This window comes from Lytechinus variegatus, chromosome 10, assembly GCF_018143015.1.
Source record: "Lytechinus variegatus isolate NC3 chromosome 10, Lvar_3.0, whole genome shotgun sequence".
In the NCBI taxonomy this organism is placed as follows: Eukaryota; Metazoa; Echinodermata; class Echinoidea; order Temnopleuroida; family Toxopneustidae; genus Lytechinus; species Lytechinus variegatus.
In genome coordinates, this window is record NC_054749.1 from 10,310,341 (window position 1) to 10,333,567 (window position 23,227).

The 23,227-nt window shown below is 37.1% G+C and overlaps 1 protein-coding gene across 3 annotated transcripts; it reads right to left on the minus strand.

Annotated features, from left to right (window-relative positions):
- Window positions 1-1,300: 1,300 nt before the first annotated feature.
- Window positions 1,301-23,227, minus strand: LOC121422607 (palmitoyltransferase ZDHHC4-like). 3 transcript variants are annotated; one of them, XM_041617762.1, is made up of 6 exons: window positions 23,126-23,227; window positions 8,909-9,096; window positions 5,588-5,673; window positions 4,295-4,599; window positions 3,048-3,172; window positions 1,301-1,785 (listed from the first exon to the last, which is right to left on the minus strand). In XM_041617762.1, the coding sequence occupies exons 2-6, from the start codon at window positions 9,035-9,037 to the stop codon at window positions 1,453-1,455; spliced, it is 978 nt and encodes a 325-aa protein (XP_041473696.1). In that variant the 5' UTR covers window positions 9,038-9,096; window positions 23,126-23,227; the 3' UTR covers window positions 1,301-1,452. The 3 variants fall into 3 exon arrangements, with proteins under 3 accessions (XP_041473696.1, XP_041473694.1, XP_041473695.1); XM_041617760.1 differs by having other exon boundaries at window positions 3,048-3,292; XM_041617761.1 differs by lacking the exon at window positions 23,126-23,227 and adding an exon at window positions 19,765-19,863 and having other exon boundaries at window positions 3,048-3,292.

Here is a 23,227-nt window from a genome sequence, read left to right on the forward strand (position 1 = left end):
CTAACTTCAACAACTGAAAATTGACCAAATATAGAGTTCTTCATGAAGTAATCTTAAGCCCAGACTTCTGTGGTTATAATCTTTGTTAAAACATTACTTTATTATCATAATTTTACATTAAGTCAGGGCCACGTATGCATACAGACAGTCATAACGGCTGCATGGTAATAGGTCTGTTGGCTAGAATTGATGTGGAATCCATGAACCATATTGCACTTCTTAAAATTCAAAACAAGTATTGCAATGTGTCAAAATCTGATGAAATATAACAAACGTAATTTGCATTCTCATTATATATATACAATTGAATGTTTCCCAGCATTTAAATAGAGCCAGTTGTATGCAAAAACATTGTAAAAAAAACTGTTTTATAATGTAATTTAGCAAAGGCTCCTGATCATTAATTTATTTGAATATCAGTATTAAACCAGATGATTGATCAGCACAAATATATTTATACACTTTTTAGGCCTTGAAGAAGTGTCCACGGATTAGAAGAGGAAATTAGAACAAGCAAGAGCATATATACATGTATATTGAAATAACCCAGTCCACAATCATTGATTGTAAAGTTGATAATGGCTATTTACATATATGTAAAATGGAACATAAGATTTACCGATAATGTATGTTAAAATGATGTACAATGATGTAGCAAGGTAGTGGGGAAACAAGAAGTACAAAGTTTATTGGTACATAAACATTTCAGAATATTGGAGGATTTTACCAATAGAGTACCAACTACAATATCAATGCACTGCAGAATGATAGTTATAAAGATAAATACCAGTTGTGGTAACAATCTCAAAATGAGTTCGAAACAGAATCCAATGAAATAACCATCAAAGTGTATATGTATAAATATAAAATACACATGTGCCCAACAGCTCTGGAGGAAAATGCGCAATTGCTGAGAAATTAGCAAAATTAGCACGGAATTTCATCAAATGTCCAGGTATTTTCGAAGAAATATTAACACACTAATTACATTAATCTACCAGATCTAGATGTTTGATAATATTTTTACGATTAACCTTGATTTTAAAGACTTTCTCATGATATAATTGTTTGCTGCAACTACTAAGTACTGTCTTTTACCTTAAAGTTTACAGACAAATCAGAAGAAGAAAAGTTTGTTTCAAAGCTTATATGAACTGCTTACTTGGCAAGTTGAATCTGGGATGTAATGGCCGGCTGGAACTGAATTTAATACAGATTGAACTATTTTCATCTAACGTCTGAAAACATATCAAATGCCTATATTGTATCATGGGAGGTCTCATATTGGTTCTGTGTTTATTTTCAAATTATTTGCACAACCCTATTGTTAAGTATCGGAATGTCAACAATGTGTTTCATAGCTACCAGAAGTTATTAAAAAATAATTGCTTCCTTAAACTCCAAACTGTATACAGAAGAATAGGTATATGGCTGTTTAGCTTCCCCATAATGTCATCTGTTACAAACTGGAAAAATAATTTCACATAAATTCTTTATAAAACCTTTATTGTATATATTTTTGCATGAATAGTCTGAATGCTTACTATTATCTTGCTTGGAATGTGATCTTTTGTGACTGTTGCCCCGTTTTGAGCATCTGCTAGATGATCTGCAGTGCTGACGAATTTCCTGCATATCGATATGGGATCGCTTATAACGCTCATTGGTGGTTTGGTTTGTTATGGCAAGGTAGATGTGATAGAACATGAATGCTGCCACCAAGAGGCTGAGTAGTGCCAGTGACATCATGATGAACACAGGCATAGGTCTCTCCATAAATAAATGCTGTTGAAATAACCACATTTTTTTCAGATTTATTCATTTATCTGTTTAAATACATAATAACATTTGAACAAGAGCTAAATGGAACCATTCATACACAATCACCTTGCAAGATGATTTACAATGTAATTTAGCAACAATTTGAGCAAGTGTGATCAGGGATTCCATCCCCTCAAACCAAGTTTATTACTGCTGATGGAGGTGGGGTGACTAGAAAATAAGCTATATAAATCAAAGTGTTTTTTAACTTATTTGTGGAGACGAAAAAATGGAAGGATATGCAGTAGCTTACATTGGCTTTTATTTGTAATTATATTTGATTTGCATTTATGTTTGATGTGATGGAAATGAAATAAATTTCTTGAATCTTGAATAGTCGGTGAACTTTAGTAATTATTTTTTTTATGGAATGGGTTACCAGGATCTCTGCTGTTTCGTCTCAGAAGAAGAAATTAGAAGGTGAGGATGTAAAAGATACTGAGTTAGACTCCTGCTATGAACAACTACAAAAGTGGCCCTGATTTTGTGAGTGCACCTGAAGTCTAGAATAAGATTCAAAGGTAAAATGCAGATTCGTCTAATGCCAACTCGTCCACTCATCACACGTTCTACCTTCATTTAGTCTAATGCTGTTCCGCCCATCAACATTTCGTCTAACAACCATTTGGCCCAATAACCATCTGGTCCCATGGCACTTTGTCTAATCACCAGTTCGTCTGCAACCATTCCGTTGTATAACCAGCTGGTCCTATACCCATTTTCTTTTCATTCATTTTGCCAAATAAACACTACTCCAAATACCAAATGGTATATGGATTAAATGGCTATTGGAACTCCTGATTATTAGACCAAATAGTGAGTGGACAAAAAGGCAATCAGGCCATGTGGAAAGCAGAATAACTGATGGTAGATCAAATGATAGTAGATGAGTTGATTGAATTGGCACTAGACAATTGGAAATAAACCGATTCAAATGGGCAGGTCCATTCATTGGGTTGGGGACAAAAAGGACAATGGCCCAAAGTCTGAAGTCAGGTTTTCATCAACCTTCTGGTCTAAAACTGCAGTTAGACAATGGATAGGGACAAGTTCATTTTGTCTGCTCATTACAAACTGTTACTGACATGGGATGATTACTGAAGTGGTAATCATTCCGGTAATGCAGCGGAAAGCTACCTTGCTGAGGTCTTACAGGAGTTACTTCCTCAGAAATAGAAACAGTGCTTATAACAATCTAAATCAAAGAAAGGAAAACTAAATCTCACCTGTACAGCAACTCGGAAGGTCACCGGCCAAAGCTTCCCATCGGGTCCTACATAGCTAGACTCCAGTAAACGGGATGCCTTGGCATACTGACTCAGGGTAGACATGATACTGTAAGATACAAAACCTGTCCCAAAGAACAAAGACGTGACTAGAGCAAGAAAGTAGCGGTGGTTGAATCCCCCGATGCAATTGTTTAACCACGTGCAATGGTGATCAAAGCGATGAACACAATGGTTGCATGTGCCTGGAATACATACAAATAAATATATACTATATATATGTGCATTCATCTTTACACAGAAAATGTAATGTTTCTGTGCACATACTACGAGAAATAATCCATAATTTTATTTCATTCAGCCTATTGGTATGATTACCAAATTGGTTGTGAACAATGATATGAAGTCAAATAAACCAAGAAGGGAACCCTTTTTTTCTATAAATCAAGTTTTAAAAAATGAAGACAATACTAATTTTCACTTTATTATTGAAAAGGTGGTTCAGCAAAATGGCATTGCATCTGTAGTATTTAATGGAAGGGAGAGACATTTAATTTGTTCAACTTGACTTGTAGGCACCATGCGGTACAGTCCATGAAGATCCATGTAAGATCCAGGGGACAAAGATCCTTGAGGATACATGTGACTGGGGCTTGGGAATTAATTCATTTATTCTGTAAAATAATCCTGATGTCAGCTATAATTGTAATCAAAGCAATGGAATAAGATTATTTAGATTTGGCAAAAAGTTCTCAAAGAATATCAGAGTTGTGTGACTAACCACCCCAAAACCACCAATAAGTTGCCAAGGAAGGTTCTCTGTTAATAGCAAAAATAATAAATCGGTCTACAAATTCAAAACTTAGCTTTAATCTATAAAGGAGTATTTCTTCATCTTTATACTGTACAAATTTCGAGTTGTAAAGTTGAATAAGTTTTTGTGACACAAGTTTTTGCAGACTGCTTGGCAGTTTCATTGAAATAGCAGTGTGCACATCTCATGCTTGGGAGAACACAAACTTCAAATGTTATTTTCTCCAATATTTTCTGAAGCTCTCACTTTGTTTTCTCTGCATTCAATCAGTATTTGAGTGAGTTATAGTCAATAAAGTTTGACAAATCATATATCACTTTAAAGCTTAGGATGTGCTTGTTCAAACTCAATAAAAATCTCAAAATTCATTTTGAGTGACTTATTGTTGGTTTTGGGGTGGCTGGACACATTTTTTGTCAGTGTCTAATCTTACCACAGTGTTTGGATCTGGCTGGCTTTTCAAATTTACAAGTCCAGCACTCAGCACCCTTCTGATACAGTACATAGTCCATTTCATACACATCTCTGAATGTATGCAGTGTCTCTATGGTGATGACCCCTGGGTCACTCTTAGAGCAGATTACAAAGAAGACGAAGCATGAAGCAAAGCAGAAATAAGAGATGACAATGATTGACGGAGGGGTACCAACGGTTAAAGCTAGTGGAAGAACATCAACTGTGTAGAAGTATAGGGCAAGCAAGAGCACCATGATGTAGAAGTATTGAAAACAAGGATTTCTGAAACAATAAAGAAAAGACAGGGTGAGGGCCTATTTATTCATGTAATTCAATGCCAAAACATACTTTCTATCAATTTTAAAGAGAAATAAAAGTACCAAATCATGGGTAAATGGAATCGTACATGATTTTAAAAATGCTTATTTACTTGGGTGAACCACCTGTGCCTCATACGAGTCAAACAGACTTATGCAATATAAACTTGTCATGGCATAGCCCCCCCCTCCCAAATTAAAAAAAAAAATTAGAGATGCTTGGAGGGTCACGCAGCCGAGCACATGTATCCCCCGAACCCAGCGCATCATTCGTCATTGCGATATATAGAGCTCACACAGAAATTTGACAAATAAATACAATTATCATGGCGACAATGACCCTAGCATGCAGGTCCCCCAAGCCCATCTACCATGCAAGTGTGGTTGAAAAGTGATTTATGGTTGCGGAGAAAGAGAGTCTTGCATGTAAACTTCAACGTTGACCTGAAAATGACCTTTGACCTTACCATGTGATCTCCGACTGCAGCATAACATGCAGGTACCCCAAATCCATCTACCATCCAAGTTTGGTTGAAAAGTGACTTACGGTTGCGGAGTTAGGTGTCATAAGAGAGTCTTGTATGTAAACTCTAATGTTGACCTGAAAATGACCTTTGACCTTACCATGTGACCTCTGACTGCAGCATAACATGCAGGTACCCCTAGTCCATCTACCAACCAAGTTTGGTTGAAAAGTGACTTACAGTTGCGGAATGTTGACCTTTAAATGACCTTTGACCTTAACATGTGACCTCCGCCCACACCAAAATCGATAGGTGGCTTCGCTACTTGACCTTCATGTCAAATTTGAAGTTCATCGAACAAGAAATGTAGCTGATAGAGCGCTCACAAGGAAATCTCTGCGGCGGCGGCGGACGCGGCGCGACGAGGCCAAATCCATAGAATCCTCCAAACTCTGTTCGGGGGATACAATGACAATCAGTATAACCAACCTTTCATGGATAAGGTAGTTGATTATTCTGCTCACCAAACGTTGAATAGCTTCAGGTAGGAGATTCTCGTGCATCCATTTCACTGTCTGTTAACAAAACAATGTTCACACAAATTTATTTCAGGTTAATTGTTTCACAATCCCCTTGTAGAAATAAATACAAAATCATTGCACTCTGAATGTTTTTTTTTAAGTTCTTTCAATTTGCATATGTGGTGTCAAGTTATCTGGTTCAGAGTCAGAAAGATAATAAATTTAGTAGGTTATAAACCATAAATTAAATCTACCGGCAAACATCTGCAATGAAACTTTTCATGAATTATTGGAAGTTCTTTTTTTTTCTGAGATGACTGGAGATTTCAATATTCTGGTAATTAAAGAAATGCATTTTATCTGATCTTCTAATAGTGGTTATTTTTTTCTTATAAAAATGTGTTTATTGCAGGTGTGAAATGATTTGTATGGTGATATACTGAAGGTACAATACAAACCATATCAATTTTTTGGAGAAAATGGAATTTCATTGATTTTATTACCTACATGTTACATGGGGACACTCCTCGCATATCAAGACATCAATTTAAAAAACTAGCACATCAATGATGTGGAGCTCATCCAGCATCTTGCAATGAAATTTAATACAATTTTAATTTCAGCCCAGTTGACACTGTAGTGAATTATATTGGTTACATAAATTGAGGATATAGAATTGAAATTGATGAAGAAATGACATAGCATTTTTTCTGATCTATGAATAAATTTCATATAAATTAAGCATAAATAACTTTCTAGTCAAAATTTCTTAACCCTGTGTAGAACCTTGGTGAACCTCATGTAGCTCTCAGATGGAACAAAAATAATCAAAATCAATCAACAAATAAATATTTTTTTTAGTTTGGAAATATATGAACAAATTAGCATATTTAATGAATTTCAAAATGCTGTGTTGAAGTTTTGTATCACCACCTCAAGCTATCATATAAAACAAACAAAATTGAAATTGATCAACAAATGAAGAAGAAAAAACATGTTTTGTGATTTATGAATAAATTTTGCATAAATTAGAATAAATTTTGCATAAATTAGCATAAATAAATTTCTACTGAAAATTTCGAAATTCTGTGAAGAAGTTTTGTGAACCTCAGGTAGCTCTACCAGATGGAAGCAAAAAATTCAAAATCAGTCAACAAATGAAGATTTTTTTTTTGAATTTTGAAAAATGCGCATAAATTAGCATATTTAATGAATTTCAAAATTCTGTGTAGAAGTTTTAATTCCCCCACCTAGTGCTTTCATATAAAGCAAACAGAATTGAAATCGGACTTCAAATGGCGAAGAAGAAGCATTTTTGAAATTGTGGACGGACAGACGACGGACGTCACGCCACGGCATAAGCTCGTTTGGGCAGATGAGCTTAAAATGAAAAATTCTAATAACTCTTGTATTCTTTGATGAATTTTCCTCATAGCATCACAAAAAATTTCCATAGTTTTTCTGCTATTTTTACGACAACAAATGTTTCATCTGGGTGAATTTCCCCTTTCAGGTTCTCATTTACTAGTGAGGGACCTAGTGCTGAGGATAAATGAATTTCAAAACGATGACTTGGTTAACAAGTGGAACGCCTCTGGTAGTCACGCCTGCATTACGCGATTTAATATAGCAGCAATGCTACATGTAACTTTAAAAAGTACTATAAAATAATCATTCACAAAACACCATTCATATAATGACATAATACCAGGCCTCGAAATAGGATTTTTGGGGGGCAAGGCCACTTTTTTTGAGGGGCACTTTTTCACTGAGGCCAGGCAGCAGAGGGCACCAAGGCCATACAGAGGGGCACCAAGGCCACTTTTTAAGGGGCATATAATAAATTATTTGCAGGTGTTACAGTTTCGCGGCGTGGGGGGGGGCTTTCCATAGTCGATGTTATACATCAGATTCATTACCAAACCACATTATTTACTTAAGAAAAAATGAACTTTACGCACGACTGGTGATACCTTCTTGAGCTACATGTAATTAAATGTGAATCTGATTAGCACCCAAGAAAGTATCACCGGTCGTTCGTAAGTTGTTCATAACTGACGAACAGCTTTATGAAACACTCCCATTCAAAGTACTGTACTTACGCATTGCGCGCGCTCGCCAGGACAGTACAGCGCGTGCGACATTTGTGTAGTACACATACGGAGCTCGCGCTCGTCCATTCTTATGCTGCAGCTTACATAGCATATGTAAAGCGCGCTGGCGGCCGGCGGGCCAGCTGTGTATAGCTAGCTCATCGTTCGGCGCGGCTTTGGACTAGACTGCATACATGCACTGGACGTCGCTGGTAAAGCTATTAAAGGTATTGAATACTTTTTGAGATCGGAGAAAAGTTTTCCTCGCTGAGAAAAAAAGGGCACATTTTTAGTGGCCGTAACTTTTAGCAAAAAGAAGAAGGGCATGACGGCCAGTAATGGGGGCATCGACGGCCATGGCCGTCGATTATTTCGAGGCCTGTAATACCACGTTCATTGACCATAAATGACATTTGAACAGTGACTTAAGACTTGTCAACTACACCCATGTCCACATTTCATTCACTCTATCCATAAACTTTCAAAGTTATGATGGCAATTCAACAATTACCCCAACATGGCTTATTGACCTTAACTGACCTTTGTTTTGTGACCTGAAACTCACAGGGAATGTTCAGTGATACTTGATTACTCTTATCCCAAGTTTTATGAACGAGATCCATAAACTTTCAAAGTTAGGATGGTCATTCAACAAATACCCCCAATACGGCCTTAGTTCATTGACCTTAAATGACCATTGACCATGGTCATGTGACCCGAAACTAAAGCAGGATGTTCACTAATACTTGATTAACCTTATGCCCAAGTTTCATGAACTAGGTCCATATACTTTCAAAGTTATGATGTCATTTCAAAAACTTAACCTTTGGTTAACATTTTGAAAATAATTCTCCCAACATTGTCTAAGTTCACTGATCCTAAATGACCTTTGACCTTGGTCATGTGACCTGAAACTCAGGCAGGATGTTTAGTAATACTTGCTTAACCTTATGTCCAAGTTTCATGAACTAGATCCATATAATTTCTAAGTTATGATGTCAATTCAAAAACTTAACCTTAGGTTAAGATTTGATGTTGACGCCGCCGCCGTCGGAAAACCGGCGCCTATAGTCTCGCCCTGCTATGCAGGCGAGACAAAAACCAGGGTCGCCAGATTGTGAGACAGCCGCTCTACTTACTGAGCTATCATGCCCCATAATTACTATAAATACTACAAGAAAGTGAAGACAACATACCTGCACAATAGCTTGTCTCAATTTTCCAATAACACCATTTCGATGATACCTGCCATCACCAAGCAGGAGAATGTAGGAAAACGATGCAAATGTCACTCCATAAGCCACAATTAGTATAAAGAAATCCATCACTGATTAGGTTTGGGATCCGATTCTTTTACAAGAGAAGCCTTCATATCTTCATGAAACTGAAAATGAAAAGACAAAAGAATGCACATTCTAAGCAGGGATCCCGGAAGCAAGGGGCTGGGGGGCTGAAGCCCCCCCCCCACTTTCTTCCAAAACCGTGTACACAAACGTAACAAGTGGAATGCCTCTGGCCGTCTCACCTGCATCACGCAGGTCAATATAGCAGCAGTGCTGACTTTGAATACTACTCTAACTCGCACAAGATGTTCAGTGATACATGGTTACTCTTATGTCCACTTTTTATGAACTAGACCAATAAATGATGGTTATTCAACAGATACACCCAATTCGGCCGAAGTTCATTGACCTTTGACCTTGGTCATGTGACCTGAAACGCGCACAGGATGTTCAGCGATACTTGATTACTCTAATGTCCAAGTTTAATGAACTAGACCAATAAACTTTCAAAGTTATGATGGTAATTCAACAGATACCCCTGATTCGGCCAAAGTTCATTGACCCTAAATGACCTTTGACCTTGATCATGTGACCTGAAACTCAAACAGGATGTTCAGTGATACTTGATTACTCTTATGTACAAGTTTCATGAATCAGATCCATAAACTTTCATAGGTATGATGGTAATTCAACAGATACACCCAATTCGGCCAAAGTTCATTGACCTTTGACCTTGGTCATGTGACCTGAAACGCGCACAGGATGTTCAGTGATACTTGATTACTCTAATGTCCAAGTTTAACGAACTATACCAATAAACTTTCAAAGTTATGATGGTAATTCAACAGATACCCCTGATTCGGCCAAAGTTCATTGACCCTAAATGACCTTTGACCTTAATCATGAGACCTGAAACTTGCACAAAATTTTCAGTGATGCTTGATTACTATTATGTCTAAGTTTCATGAATCAGATCCATAAACTTTCAAAGTAATGATGGGAATTCAACAGATATCCCCAATTCGGCCAAAGTTCATTGACCCTAAATGACCTTTGACCTTGGTCATGTGACGTGAAACTCAGTCAGGATGTTCAGTGATACTTGATTAACCTTATAGTAGGCGGCAAATAGTTAGAATTCCAAAAATTTTCTGTAGAATCTGATTTTATGTGCTATTTCTCCTATTTTTAGGGTGCTGAATACGAATCTGCTTGTTGCCAAATTTATAAATGCCATCTTCGACCGTTGCCATGGCAACCGATTAATTTCTCAAAAATAACATGTATTCCCATGTAAATGGTAGATAAACATGATATAAATTAGCCAAGAGATTGAATTCAAGGTTCCGATTAAATACAAATAAAATTCAGAAATATTTAAGATCATCAAAATAGTTCCAATTAGCCCGTTGCCATGGTAACGGCTCATTTTTCCTCCAGAAAAGTAAAAAAAATTATTTAAAGTTGTATAATCTGTTTTTTGTTTCATTTTCCCTGCGATCAGGGTGTTAAACATAGGGAGTGATTTTGCTAAATGTATAAATACACTCTCATTCCGTTGCCATGGCAACCAAATAATACCTAATTTGGTAAAAAAGATAATAACATGGAAAAAAAAGATAATGGCAGGAAAGACAATAAAAGCTACTTAATCTACATGTGTTGGGTTTTTCCCACTCATTTAGAACAAAAACTACATAAGTGTTATGCATGAGATTATTGGAATGATAGGAATTGATGTTGCCTTGACAATGCTTGAATTTAAAAATATATATCAATGTTGCAAATGGCCCGTTGCCATGGTAACATCTTATTTTTCTCAGAAAAGTACAAATTTTGATAAAATCATGTAGAGTCACGTTTTTATCCTTTCATTTCCACTAAGTTTAGGTTGCTAAAAATTAATATGCTTGTTGGTAATTGTGTAAGTACCATCTCAGACCATTGCCATGGCAACCAAATACCAACTTATTTGGTAAAAAATAACCTGTTGAAAAAGGTAATGGTGGATGTACAGTAAAAACGAACTAATCTACATAGGCTGTTGACCCATGGCTTGACCCATTAATTTAATTTTTAAAGCAAAATTCCGGTAAGTATTCTGCATTAATTAATTAGAATGATAAAATGGATATTTCCTTGGCAACGCTTGATTTTATTAATAAATATCAATGATGCAAATGGCCTATTGTCATGGTAACGGCTCCATTTACACCAGAAAATAACAAATTTTAATAAAAATATGTCCGATTATTCTTTCATTTCCGCCAAAGTATACATGTAGGTTGCTAGACATTGATATGCTTGTTGCTGTTGCTTTGATAGTGGTTAATCAATTTAATTTCATATGATAAATATCAATGTTGCAAATTGCCTGATGTCGTGGTAAACATCACTCCTCGCAAAGTTCCCTCCTGCAGACTTTTCAACCTGAAGAAAGTAAACTGTGAGCAGTTTTCCATAGATCTGGATACATATCTTCAGAACCTCCCTGCACTCCCTACTCATTACGACACATTTTTAGAGCTGCTGAGGAAATCATCAAGGAAGATTATTCCACATGGATGCCATACAAGCTATACTCAGGGCCAGCAGAAACACCAGATTTGGATCCTTGGGAAAGACTCTACAAAGTCCCAATCTACATGTAGGTCCCAAGTTACCGCCGGCCAAGTGGCCAGCCAGCTCCTAGTGAACAGCAAAGGTAACCCAGTCACACCGCAGGTCCCTATGCTGATGAGCAAAAAGGCCAGATTCATCCAAATCATCTTGTGGCTGAATCCACCTCCTTGCAAAATCTCGTGATTCGTGAGATTTTCTTTCTCTAAAAATTTACATGTTCTAACCTGAAGTTAAATGAAATATTATTGCCCCATCAGATAGAGTAAAAGTTACTCTTTATATTGGTCATTTATTTTGTATACAATATTTTGTTAAATAAGTGAATTTCTGGCCTGAAAGTTTGCCTCAAAACTGAATTTTCTTCCTCTGTTTTCTTTTGCAAATTGTGCAAACTTTTTATTTTGAGCCTCAATGATATCTATATCACCATAAAGCTGAACTTCTGTACTTTCTCACAATGCCACTCTTGATATGCGGCACCTTTTAATCGGGTCAAGATCACACTTTTCCCACCAAGGTACAAAACGAGATTTCTGAAATTTTGTACTTGCATGAAATCCAGAGTCCTGATTGGCTGGATAAGGTTCACAGAACAACAGGCGCGGGGTATTTGAGGAGATTACCACATGGGAAGTGTGACCTTCCCACGAACCCAGGCACTGGAACAGTTGGAATTTGCCAACGGTTTGCCAATGGGTGGTCTCTTTGACCAATCAGAGTGCAGTATTCTTGTTTTCAAACTGCTTTATGTACTTGGCAAATGAAAAGTGTGATCTTGACCCGATTAAACCAATTCTTATGTTGAAACCTATATCATTTCAAAGCATACATATTCAGCTTTATCATGATATAAAAATCGTTTGGGCTCAAACATAAATAAAGTGTGAAAATAGCAGCTTTTGTCAGGTGAAAATATTTATTTTGTAGCATATTTTAGATCAAAATTTTAACCTATATTACAAAATCTTTTAATAAATCCAAACACATGAACTATAAGAATGATTCTTCTTCTTTACAACGGTACCAAATTCATGAAATTCGATGCACAATTAGAGCAGCAATGACCGAATGAAAAGAGGTGTTTTGGTCCGCATCAAGCTCATTAAATATGCAAAACAACTCAAGTCATGAATATCACTTGGATGAAAGAAGCCACTTTCTTGGGACCTGCAGTCTGACTGTAACCCGCGAAGTTCCAACCTCAAAGTTTGGGAATAGCCTGCCAAGAGTCATCTGAATTCACAAGAACTTTCAGCATGAACGACTTGTGCAATGCTATCAAAGCAATGAAGATCAGCAAGGCAGCTGGATTGGACGATGTCCTCGATCTGTGAACAGATGAAACATCTTGGACCTGTTGCACTCCAACGGCGGCTTGACATGCTAAACTACTGTCTTGAGTGAAAGCACAATGCCAAACTTATGGAGGGAATCAAGGGTATATAATTGCCTTACTCAAGCCAGGCAAAACACCAGCCAGCCCAAAGAGCTACAGGCCAATATCTCTGCTTTGTCATCCAAGATCTTTGAAAGCTAGGCTCCTACTCCACCACATTGCTCCCTTGGTGGATGAGCTCCTCATTCCAGAACAAGCAGGATTTAGGCCTGGAAAGTCTTGTACTAGTTAACTGCTGAATCTGACACAGTACATTGAAGATTGCTTCGAGGAAGGGTTGATAAAAAGAGCAGCCTTTGTTGACCTCATTGAAGCTTATGACACAATCATTGAATACTCACAAAGAAAGTCTGTGAGATGACAAAGGACCTTAGCCTGACACAGACGATTCAGAACATGCTCTCAAATCAACGGTTTTGTGAATCTCAGTGGTTCCAGTAGCAGATGGCTGACACACAAAAGGTCTCCCACAAGGAAGCATCATCGTCCTACTCTTTATCATCTACACAAATGACCAACCAATCCACCAACTAATGAGAGCTACCTGTCCGCTGATGACATTTGCATTGCTTCACACAAACAGTCCTTTGAAGAGATGAAAAAGCACTCAGCGATGCTCTGGTAGGCCTGACTCCTTACTACGCTGCAAATCATCTCTGGGCAAATCCAGAGAAAACCCAACTCAGTGCTTTCCACCTAAAAAACAGAGATGCAGACTAGTAACTAAGGGTCAGATGGTATAGAAAATGGTTGGAACACACCAGTAAGCCAATCTACCTTGACGTCACCCTAGACAGTTCCCTTACCTACAAAGAACATGTTGCCAAGACAAAGGCTAAAGTTGGAGCAAGGAACAGCATCCTGAAGAAGCTTTCCAACACAAAATGGGAACAGGTGCAAAACCATCCGTGCGACAGCTCCTGCTCTTTGCTACTTGACTGCTGAGTATGCAGTCCTCATCCGTTTTAGGTCATCACATGCTGCCACGATTGATACAGCCCTGAATGCTGATTGCAGAGCAATTACAGGCTGCGACAAAAACAAGAGCAGATGATCTCTAGCTACAGTGTGGTATTGCTCATCCACACATCAGAAGAGAGGTATCAGCACAGGTGGAAAAAACAAGCAAGAAGATAACCATCTTCATCCACTCTTTTAAGTATGAACCTGCCCAAAACAGACTCAAATGAAGATGTAGCTTCCTTCACTTGACTGAATCCCTTGATGGCTCTGCTCATAATCAAAGGGTCACCCTATTGTCCAACCACCTACAGTCTGTGGTCAACGCTCAATCTCTCCAATGGACCTAGCGAATCGCTTCCCAGGTTCAAGTGAGGAATGTGTAGTGTAAAGATTTTTTGACCATTTGTGCTCTAATAAATTTTATAACGAAAAAGTAGCCAGTATGCCAATTTTTCCAATGGTTTGTAAAATTTGGGAGAATTCAGCTAGAGACAATTTTTAGAATATTTTTGGCAATTTGGCCTAGAAATCTGACAGAAATAATGATTTAGGGGTAAAGTTTTTAAGAACTTGACATGTGACAACTATTTGCTGAATTGAATTACCCCCAACTTCAAACTCCTAGGTGGCTGCCAATTTAAGGGTTACAAATGATTCCATTTTGATAGAGAGTTGTTCAAAATATTTATTTGGGGGTTTTAGAGTCAAGAAATCAAAATTGGGGCCCTGTTGTACAAAGAGTTGCGATTGATCCGATCAATCGCAACTATGGAAAGCCAGCAAAATCAGCATATGAAATGCATGTTTGTTTAAAAAGATTTCTAGATATGAATGTATATCCGTAAAGTCATTAATTTCATAACAATTTTGTGTAATTTCCTTTGTTTACACAGGACATTGTGCAAATTTTTCATAGAAAAAATTATGACACTGATGAATTTCCATAGAGTTACGATTGATCGGATCAATCGTAACTCTTTGTACAACAGGGCTCATTTACATTTGACACACTGACCTTGCCTTTAAAACGAATGGCGGTCGGTAGTAATTAAAAATGGGTGATGGGTTTGAATATGGCGTTCCTCATGGTTTTGTACTGGGACCTATACTTTTTTTCTGTGTATTTATTACCACTTGGGGACACTTTGAGGCAAAATAATGTTGAATTTGATTTCTTTAGTTCCCAAATCTCCAACTAGTTTTCACAATTCTATTGTATTCAGGAAATTAATGTATTAATGATAAGAAATAAAGTTAAGCCTACTCTTGAATGAACAAAAAGTCCTAGACATAGACACTATTTACCTGCCCATGTTCATTTGTTAATTGGTAATTCTGAACCTGCTGAATCTGTTAGAATTCTAGGTGTTGAACTTAATTCGTCATTAACGAGTAAGCAAGTAAATTCGCTTTGTAAAACCCAAAACTCCCATTTATACAAACATGGAGCTACCATGATACAATATAATGGCCGGAAAGATATTGACGTATGATGCTTGCCATCATGCTGTTCAATCACTGGGGTTCAGGCGCCTAGATATAGTCAAAACAGCACATTCAGAATCGAGCAGTCGGTACCTACAACAGCCAGAAAGTATGATCATGTTTCCTTTGTTCAAAGAGCTTCACTTGCTACTGGTCAAAAACAGAATCATAGAAAAATTGCTTTGTTTACTTGTCGATTAATAACTTGACACCACAATACATTTCATGCTGGGTTTTTTCCATACCCTTTTCTATCCCTAACTTGGGTAAACGGTGGACAAGTTTCACTGGTCCCAGTATTCAAAATCAGTTCATGTCCTTCTGTACAATTATTTTTTTAATTTTATGTATAACACCCACTTTATATATTGTAAGCACTTGAAGAGTAGAATTATTCATTTTTATAATAAATGAAATAATATAGCCTAGGATTTGTATAGTGCTCCTATATTACCCTGGCTAAGCTAGTCTACCGCATCCGGTGCTCACAACTTCCTTCAAGTATCCATTTACCTCACCTGGGTTGCAGTACACAATATGGATAATTTTCTTGCTTTTAAAGGAAAACACACCCCGGCTGGGAATCGAACCCATGTCCCTCAGATTGAAAGAAAGAGGCTTAACCACTAGACCACGACGCCCCCACAATGTTAAGCTATATTGGAAAGTGCTTTGAGCATGTTTACATGAAGAACTTGCTATAAATGTTAAAATGTATGTATTTATTTTAAAGGACAAGTCCACCCCAACACAAAATTAAGTTTAATAAAAAGAGAAAAATCCAACAAACACAACACTGAAAATTTCATCAAAATCGGATGTAAAACATGAAAGTTATATATTATATTTTCGCTTAATTTCACAGATACTGGCATTTTCTGGTCGGTATGCAAATGAGAAGACTGATGATGTCATCCACTCACTATGTCTTTTGCATTTTATTATGTGAAATATGAATTTTTCCTATTTTCTCCTCATTCTCATGTCTAATACAAAGTTTTATTCCTCCATGAACACATGTAATTAGCATTGTTTAATACTATATGGTTCAGTCAAGTTGGCCCTTATTGTCAAATCTGTATAAAATGAAATATTGTATAATCAAAACAATAAAAAACAAAAGAAATAGTGAGGGACATCATCGACTGTCTCATTTGCGTATTACTGAGTTGTGCATATCACTGTTATGTGAAAAATAAGCAAAATTTAAAATGCCACAACTTTCTTCTTTTACACATGAAATTTTCAGCGTTATGCTAGTATGATTTTTCTTTATTTATTCAAATCAACATTTATCGGGGTTGGACTTGACCTTTAATAGAGAGCTGTTAAAGATAATAATTATAACTCTAAAGTTTATTTGGCAAATTGACATAATCCTGGCCTTCTATTAGATACAACTGACCTTTTGAGGATACAAGGTAAAATTCTTCCATGTTTTAATGTAGACTCAATGTGGGACTTTCATGAAAAACCCATTCATTTAATAAAAGAATCCTGAGGAGTTTTTTTTACCTCAAAAGACCCTTAACCTTCACCTTGTGACATGATATATGATTAACTTGAAAATTAATAAACCTATTAGGTTTATTAATTACTTACTTAGTAAGTAAAGTTTTTGATGTTGATACCACAGTACAGTCAAAGTTCATTGACTAGAACTTTAACCTGAAACTCCTGCACAATGATCAGTGATAGTTGAATACCTATATGCACTCTCAAAGTTTTGCCTTTTCAGAAACTTGATGAGATTCAATGATGATAATACAACATGGCCAAATCTTGGCGATCGTAAAAGACCTAAGACCTTGATCATCTGACCTAAAACTTGAACTTTATGATTAATGATAATGATTATGTCGATTGGACTTTATTATTAATTGAAAATGGACCGAGGGAGTATTTTTACATTAACAAGCATATGGATGTTGAGCACCCTAACATTAGGGGAAATGAAAGGAAAATCAGAAGTTTTTATCAACTTTGTAATTTTTTGAGAAAAATCAGCTGTTACCATGGCAATGGGGGGTTGCAACATTCATATTTATATTAAAAGCAAGTTTTTCCAAGGCAACAGTAATTATTTTCTTTCAAATGAACTCATGCAGACCACTTACCGTATGTTTTGTTCAATATTAAACGAATGGTTCAAAATTTACTCAAGTAGATTGTGATTTTTATGGTATTTTCCATTATTATTTCCCCTTGTTATTCGGTTGCCATGGCAATGGCTTAAGATGGTATTTATACATTTAGCAACAAGCATATATAGATATAGCATCTTGTAATTAGAGGAAATGAAAGAAAATTCATATTCTGTAATATTTTCTATCAAATGGATACTTTTCTGAGAAAAATAAGCTGTTACCATGGCAACGGCCAATTTGCAATATTCCTATTTATCTTTAAATTCAAACATTGTCAAGGCAACATCAATTCCTATCATTCCAATAAACTCCTGCAGAATACTTACTATAGTTTTTGTTCTAAATGATTGGGAAAAAACCAAATGCATGTAGATTAGGTCGCTTTTATTGTATTTCTCGCCATTATCTTTTTTACCATGTTATTCCTTTTTTACCAAATAAGGTATTATTTGGTTGCCATGGCAATGTAATGAGAGTGTATTTATACATTTAGCAAAAATCACTCCTATGTTTAACACCGTAAACGCATGGAAAATGAAACAAAAAAAAACCAACATATTCTACAACTATAAATTAAATTTTTTACTTTTTTGGAAGAAAAACGAGCCGTAACCATGGCAACGGGCCAGTTGAAACAATTTTGATGATCTTAAATATTTCTGAATTTCATTTGTATTTAATCGGAACCTTGATTTCAATCTATTTGCTAATTTTTATCATGTTTATCTACCATTTACAGGGGTACACATGCTATTTTTGAGAAATTAATCCGTTGCCATGGCAACGGTCAAAGACGGCTTTTATAAATTTGGCAACAAGCAGATTCATGTTCAGCACCCTCAAAATAGGGGAAATAGCACAAAAAATCAGATTCTACAGAAAATTTTTGGTAACCTTTAATATTATGACGAGGAGCTGTGTACTATTATGTCCAAGTTTCATGAACTAGGTCCATATATTTTCTAAGTTATGATGACATTTCAAAAACTTAACCTCAGGTTAAGATTTCGATTCCTCGTGGAATCCTCCAACATGGTCTAAGTTCATTGACCCTAAATGACCTTTGACCTTGGTCATGTGACATGAAACTCTAATAGGATGTTCAGTAATACTTGATTAACCTTATGGCCAAGTTTTATTAACTAGGTCCATATATTTTCTAAGTTATGATGTCATTTCAAAAACTTAACCTCAGGTTAAGATTTGATGTTGACGCCGCCGCCACCGCCGCCGTCGGAAAAGCGGCGCCTATAGTCTCACTTTGCTTCGCAGGTGAGACAAAATTGATTGTGATTTTTTGCATGGTCAGCCCCCCACCCACTTTGAAAACCGTTACGCGGTCCCTGCTAAGTAGGCGATTGAATTGATTCTTTGAAAACATGAACAAATGAAGCACACAGTAGCAACTAGCATCATTCAAATAAGTGGAATGCCCATTCTCACAGTCTCGCCTACACAGAGCTGCCAACCTGAACAAGAACATTTCAGTATTTTTAAAGCTGAAATCAATTGGTGAGGAAATCAGTATTTTCGAAGAAATACCATAGGACAACACATAAGACTGAAACTTGAGAAATCAGTATTTTGCATCAAACCATCAGTATTCTTCTCATTTTTCAGTACTAAATACAGAAAATCAGTACTACTTGGCAGCTCTGCCTACAGAGGGAGATAAATAGTTGGATTGTTATACTTTGGGACATTAAAATATCTCGAACCAGAAAGTAAAAATGAAATATCTATCTGCGGCCTTCGTTTACTTACAGGCTTTGAATAACCAAATATTTCATGTAACAAGTGGAATGCCTCTGGCAATCTCACCTGCATCACGCAATTCAATATTGCAGCAGTGCTGACTTTGAAAACTACTATAAAATAATTATTCACAAAAAACACCATTCATATAATGATACAATACTATGTTCATTGATATTCGACCTTCATAATGTGACCTAAAACTTGTCAGTGATACTTGATTACCCTATATCCCATTTTATACACTATATCTATAAACTTTGAAAGTTATGACAGCAATCTAATAATTACCTCTAAAATGGCCAAAGTTCAAAGACCTTAAATGACCTTCGACTTTGGTCATGTGACCTGAAACTTGCATGAGATTATCATGAGATTATGAACTACACCAATATACTTACAGAGTTATGACGGTAATTCGACAAACATCCCCAACATGGCCAATGTCCATTGACCTTTGACCTTGGTCATGTGACCTGAAACTCGCACAAGATGTTCAGTAATACTTGGTTACTCTTATGTCCACGTTTTATGAACTAGACCAATACACTTACATGTACAGAGGTATGATGGTAATTCAACAAATACCCCAACATGGCCAAAGTTCATTGACCTTACATGACCTTTGACCTTGATCATGTGACCTGAAACCCACACAGGATGTTCAGTGATACTTGATTACTCTTATGTCCAACACTCTCACCAGGTTCATTCTGACGCTTGGCGGTGCGAAGCGACGCAAACCGCGCAGCGGTCTGGGTACGTGCAAATAACGCACGGCGGAGGGTTCGGGAGATGCAAGTACACTCCTCGAACCTGCCTATCAAAATGGGCTCAAAATGTTGGTCCAACGACTGTTGTACGATCTCCTCGTTAATCATATGCAAGTACAATCGCCCACTTACACTCGTTTGGAATAAAAAGGTCCAATCATGATTTTTACCAGCACAGGCATAGATGAAACATTGAAACTGAAAGTATTCACATTGGCATCTGCCCTTTCATCAAGTTTTTGAAAACTTGGAAAAAGAGGTATCTGCACATTGTCTTCAACATCACTTAATTTGCTGTGTGGCACAAATTGTACAAATAGGATATCAATGTAAAGCCGATGAGTTTCTCTTTTACATCCTTGCAGAAAAATTTCACAAAAATCTTCTTCTTCTTCCAGGTGTAGTACAGACCTCTGGGTAGAGTATTTTCATACTTTGTGCAGTGCTGAAAAACTAGTGTGCCAAACCTCAGTAATATGCTTGTAGAGGTTAAAGGTGTATGTACATATTAGGTAAAAGTGCTCCTTGTGCAAGTAAAAACTAACTCCTTTACCATCTAAGCCTGGCACAGCATTATCCTTAGTCTTACACTGTTCCAGAGAAGCAGATGTTACACTGGCAGGGAGCTGGTTCCAATGGCGTACAACACTAGGAAAGAAGAAGTTCTGGGCATAATCGTGATATAGTCCCCAAATCCAAAAGTGGGGATTATTAGATTCACACCTACTAGAACGCATGAAAATCACTTCCTTTCTCCAGAACACAGTCCCCAACTCTCGCACAACAATGTGGCAGGATGATAACACACACAAATGAAACACACAGTATATAAACACTAGGGTTCTCTCCCTAATATATACTCGTGATACAGTCCCCACTCAATGGGAAATCAAGTTCGATTTTCACGGCGGTGGGGACAGTTTAAACAGTATAGTATACTCGTGATCCAGTCCCCACGCTATGGGATACACAGTTCGCTTTGTACGCAGTGGGGACGGTTCCAACAGTATAGCTATACTCGTGATACCATCCCCACGCTGTGGGATACACAGTTCGCTTTGTACGCAGTGGGGATAGCTCCAACAGTATATATACTCGTGATACCGTCCCCCCACAACATCAAAGCGTGCTCGTTCAACAAGAGGATGGGGACAGTTTCCCGCGATGCAACGTGACAAGGATAAAACAGATTTGGGTATGGTTGCGGAAGTTGGGGGAGGGATGGGGTGGGGGGGCGGGCGGGGGAGGGGGGGAGGACTTCAGCCCCTTCCTTTTTCCAAACATAAACGTAAAAATATGACCATAAGATTGTGATTTACTGTGCATCTTCAGTTTCCAATGTAATGCACTTTACCCATGAATGTGATAATTTTTGATCGCCCACAAATGCCTTCATATGAAGCACAAAAGTGCAAAGTCTTTTTCCAGACCCGGTTAATTAAAAAAATTGTGATATAAGTTCAAAGTCTTTTTTCCAGACCCGTTTGTTTTAAAAAATTGTGATATAAGTTCAAAGTCTTTTTTTTCAAGACCAGAGTAAAAAAGTAACAAAGGCCCACATGGAAATATAGCGTAGTCTTTCACCCAGACCCAGATCTTTGAAATAAAAATGAATACTACTACTAATGAATTAATAATAATAATAAAAAAATATTTATGTCGAACAACATGGACATATAGTGTAGTCTTTCCTCCAGACCTAGTTGAAAAAAAATTGTTAAAAACACAAGACATAAACCTCGCAATCTTATCAACATTGAATAGCACGGAAATATGTTGTAGTCTTTGCTCCAGACACAGTTATTTCAAAATAGGAAATCATGGGAAACAAGTTTTAAGATTAAAGTTATGCTTAATTTGTATTCTTAAGAGAACTGGGTGTGGGGTTAAGACAAGACTCTTTAATTTTTATTCCACTGGAATATCATTATGGTATCTTAGTTTGGACAGATTTTTGAAACAACCGGGTCTGGAAAAAAGACTTTGGACTTGTATTATAATTTTTAATTAACCGGGTCTGGAAAAAGACTTTGCACTTTTGTGCTTCATATGAAGGCATTTGTGGGCGATCAAAAATTATTACATTCATGGGTAAAGTGCATTACATTGGAAACTGAAGATGCACAGTAAATCACAATCTTATGGTCATATTTTTACGTTTATGTTTGGAAAAAGGAAGGGGCTGAAGTCCTCCCCCCCTCCCCCGCCCACCCCTCCCCCAACTTCCGCAACCATACCCAAATGTGTTTTATCCTTGTCACGTTGCATCGGGAAACTGTCCCCATCCTCTTGTTGAACGAGCACGCTTTGATGTTGTGGGGGGACGGTATCACGAGTATATATACTGTTGGAGCTATCCCCACTGCGTACAAAGCGAACTGTGTATCCCATAGCGTGGGGACTGGATCACGAGTATAGTATACTGTTGGAACCGTCCCCACCGCCGTGAAAATCGAACTTGATTTCCCATTGAGTGGGGACTGTATCACGAGTATATAATAGGGAGAGAACCCTAGTGTTTATATACTGTGTGTTTCATTTGTGTGTGTGTGTTATCATTTTGCCACTTTGTTGTGCGAGAGTTGGGGACTGTGTTCTGGAGAAAGGAAGTGATTTTCATGCGTTCTGGTAGGTGTGAATCTAATAATCCCCACTTTTGGATTTGGGGACTATATCACGATTATGCCGTCATCACAACTTAAAAGGTAAACGAAGGATTAGATCTAACTTTTATTGATTTTTAAGTCAAAAAGTAACATCTGAAGTTCTAAGCGCTAGCGCAAACGTAGAATCGAGCAGGTGGGACAACACAAATGCAAAAGACAAAAACGGATTGCTGCGATGTCGAGGCTCTAGACGAACTTCAATACAATACACTTGACTCGACAGGTGAAGGACTTTCAGGCTAAAAATAAATGTTTTTCGAAATGCGATTATTACATTCATTATCAAACAAAAAATGTGCTTAACAATTTTTTTTAAAGATTACCTTGTCTTTTCTCCAGTTCAGAATGGTAATTTGTTTAGCGAAATATTCTGGTTGTGAGGAGACAAATAAAAAACGCAATAAAAACGCGCATAATGGTGCGGT

Coding starts and splice junctions, on each gene's coding strand:
- LOC121422607 (XM_041617760.1), bottom strand. CDS start 9,037: ATGGATTTCTTTATACTAATTGTGGCTTATGGAGTGACATTTGCATCG. Junction 3,293..4,294: donor AGCCAGATCCAAACACTGTG/GTAAGATTAGAC, acceptor TATGTATTCCAG/GCACATGCAACCATTGTGTT. Junction 1,786..3,047: donor CCTTCCGAGTTGCTGTACAG/GTGAGATTTAGT, acceptor TTATTTCAACAG/CATTTATTTATGGAGAGACC.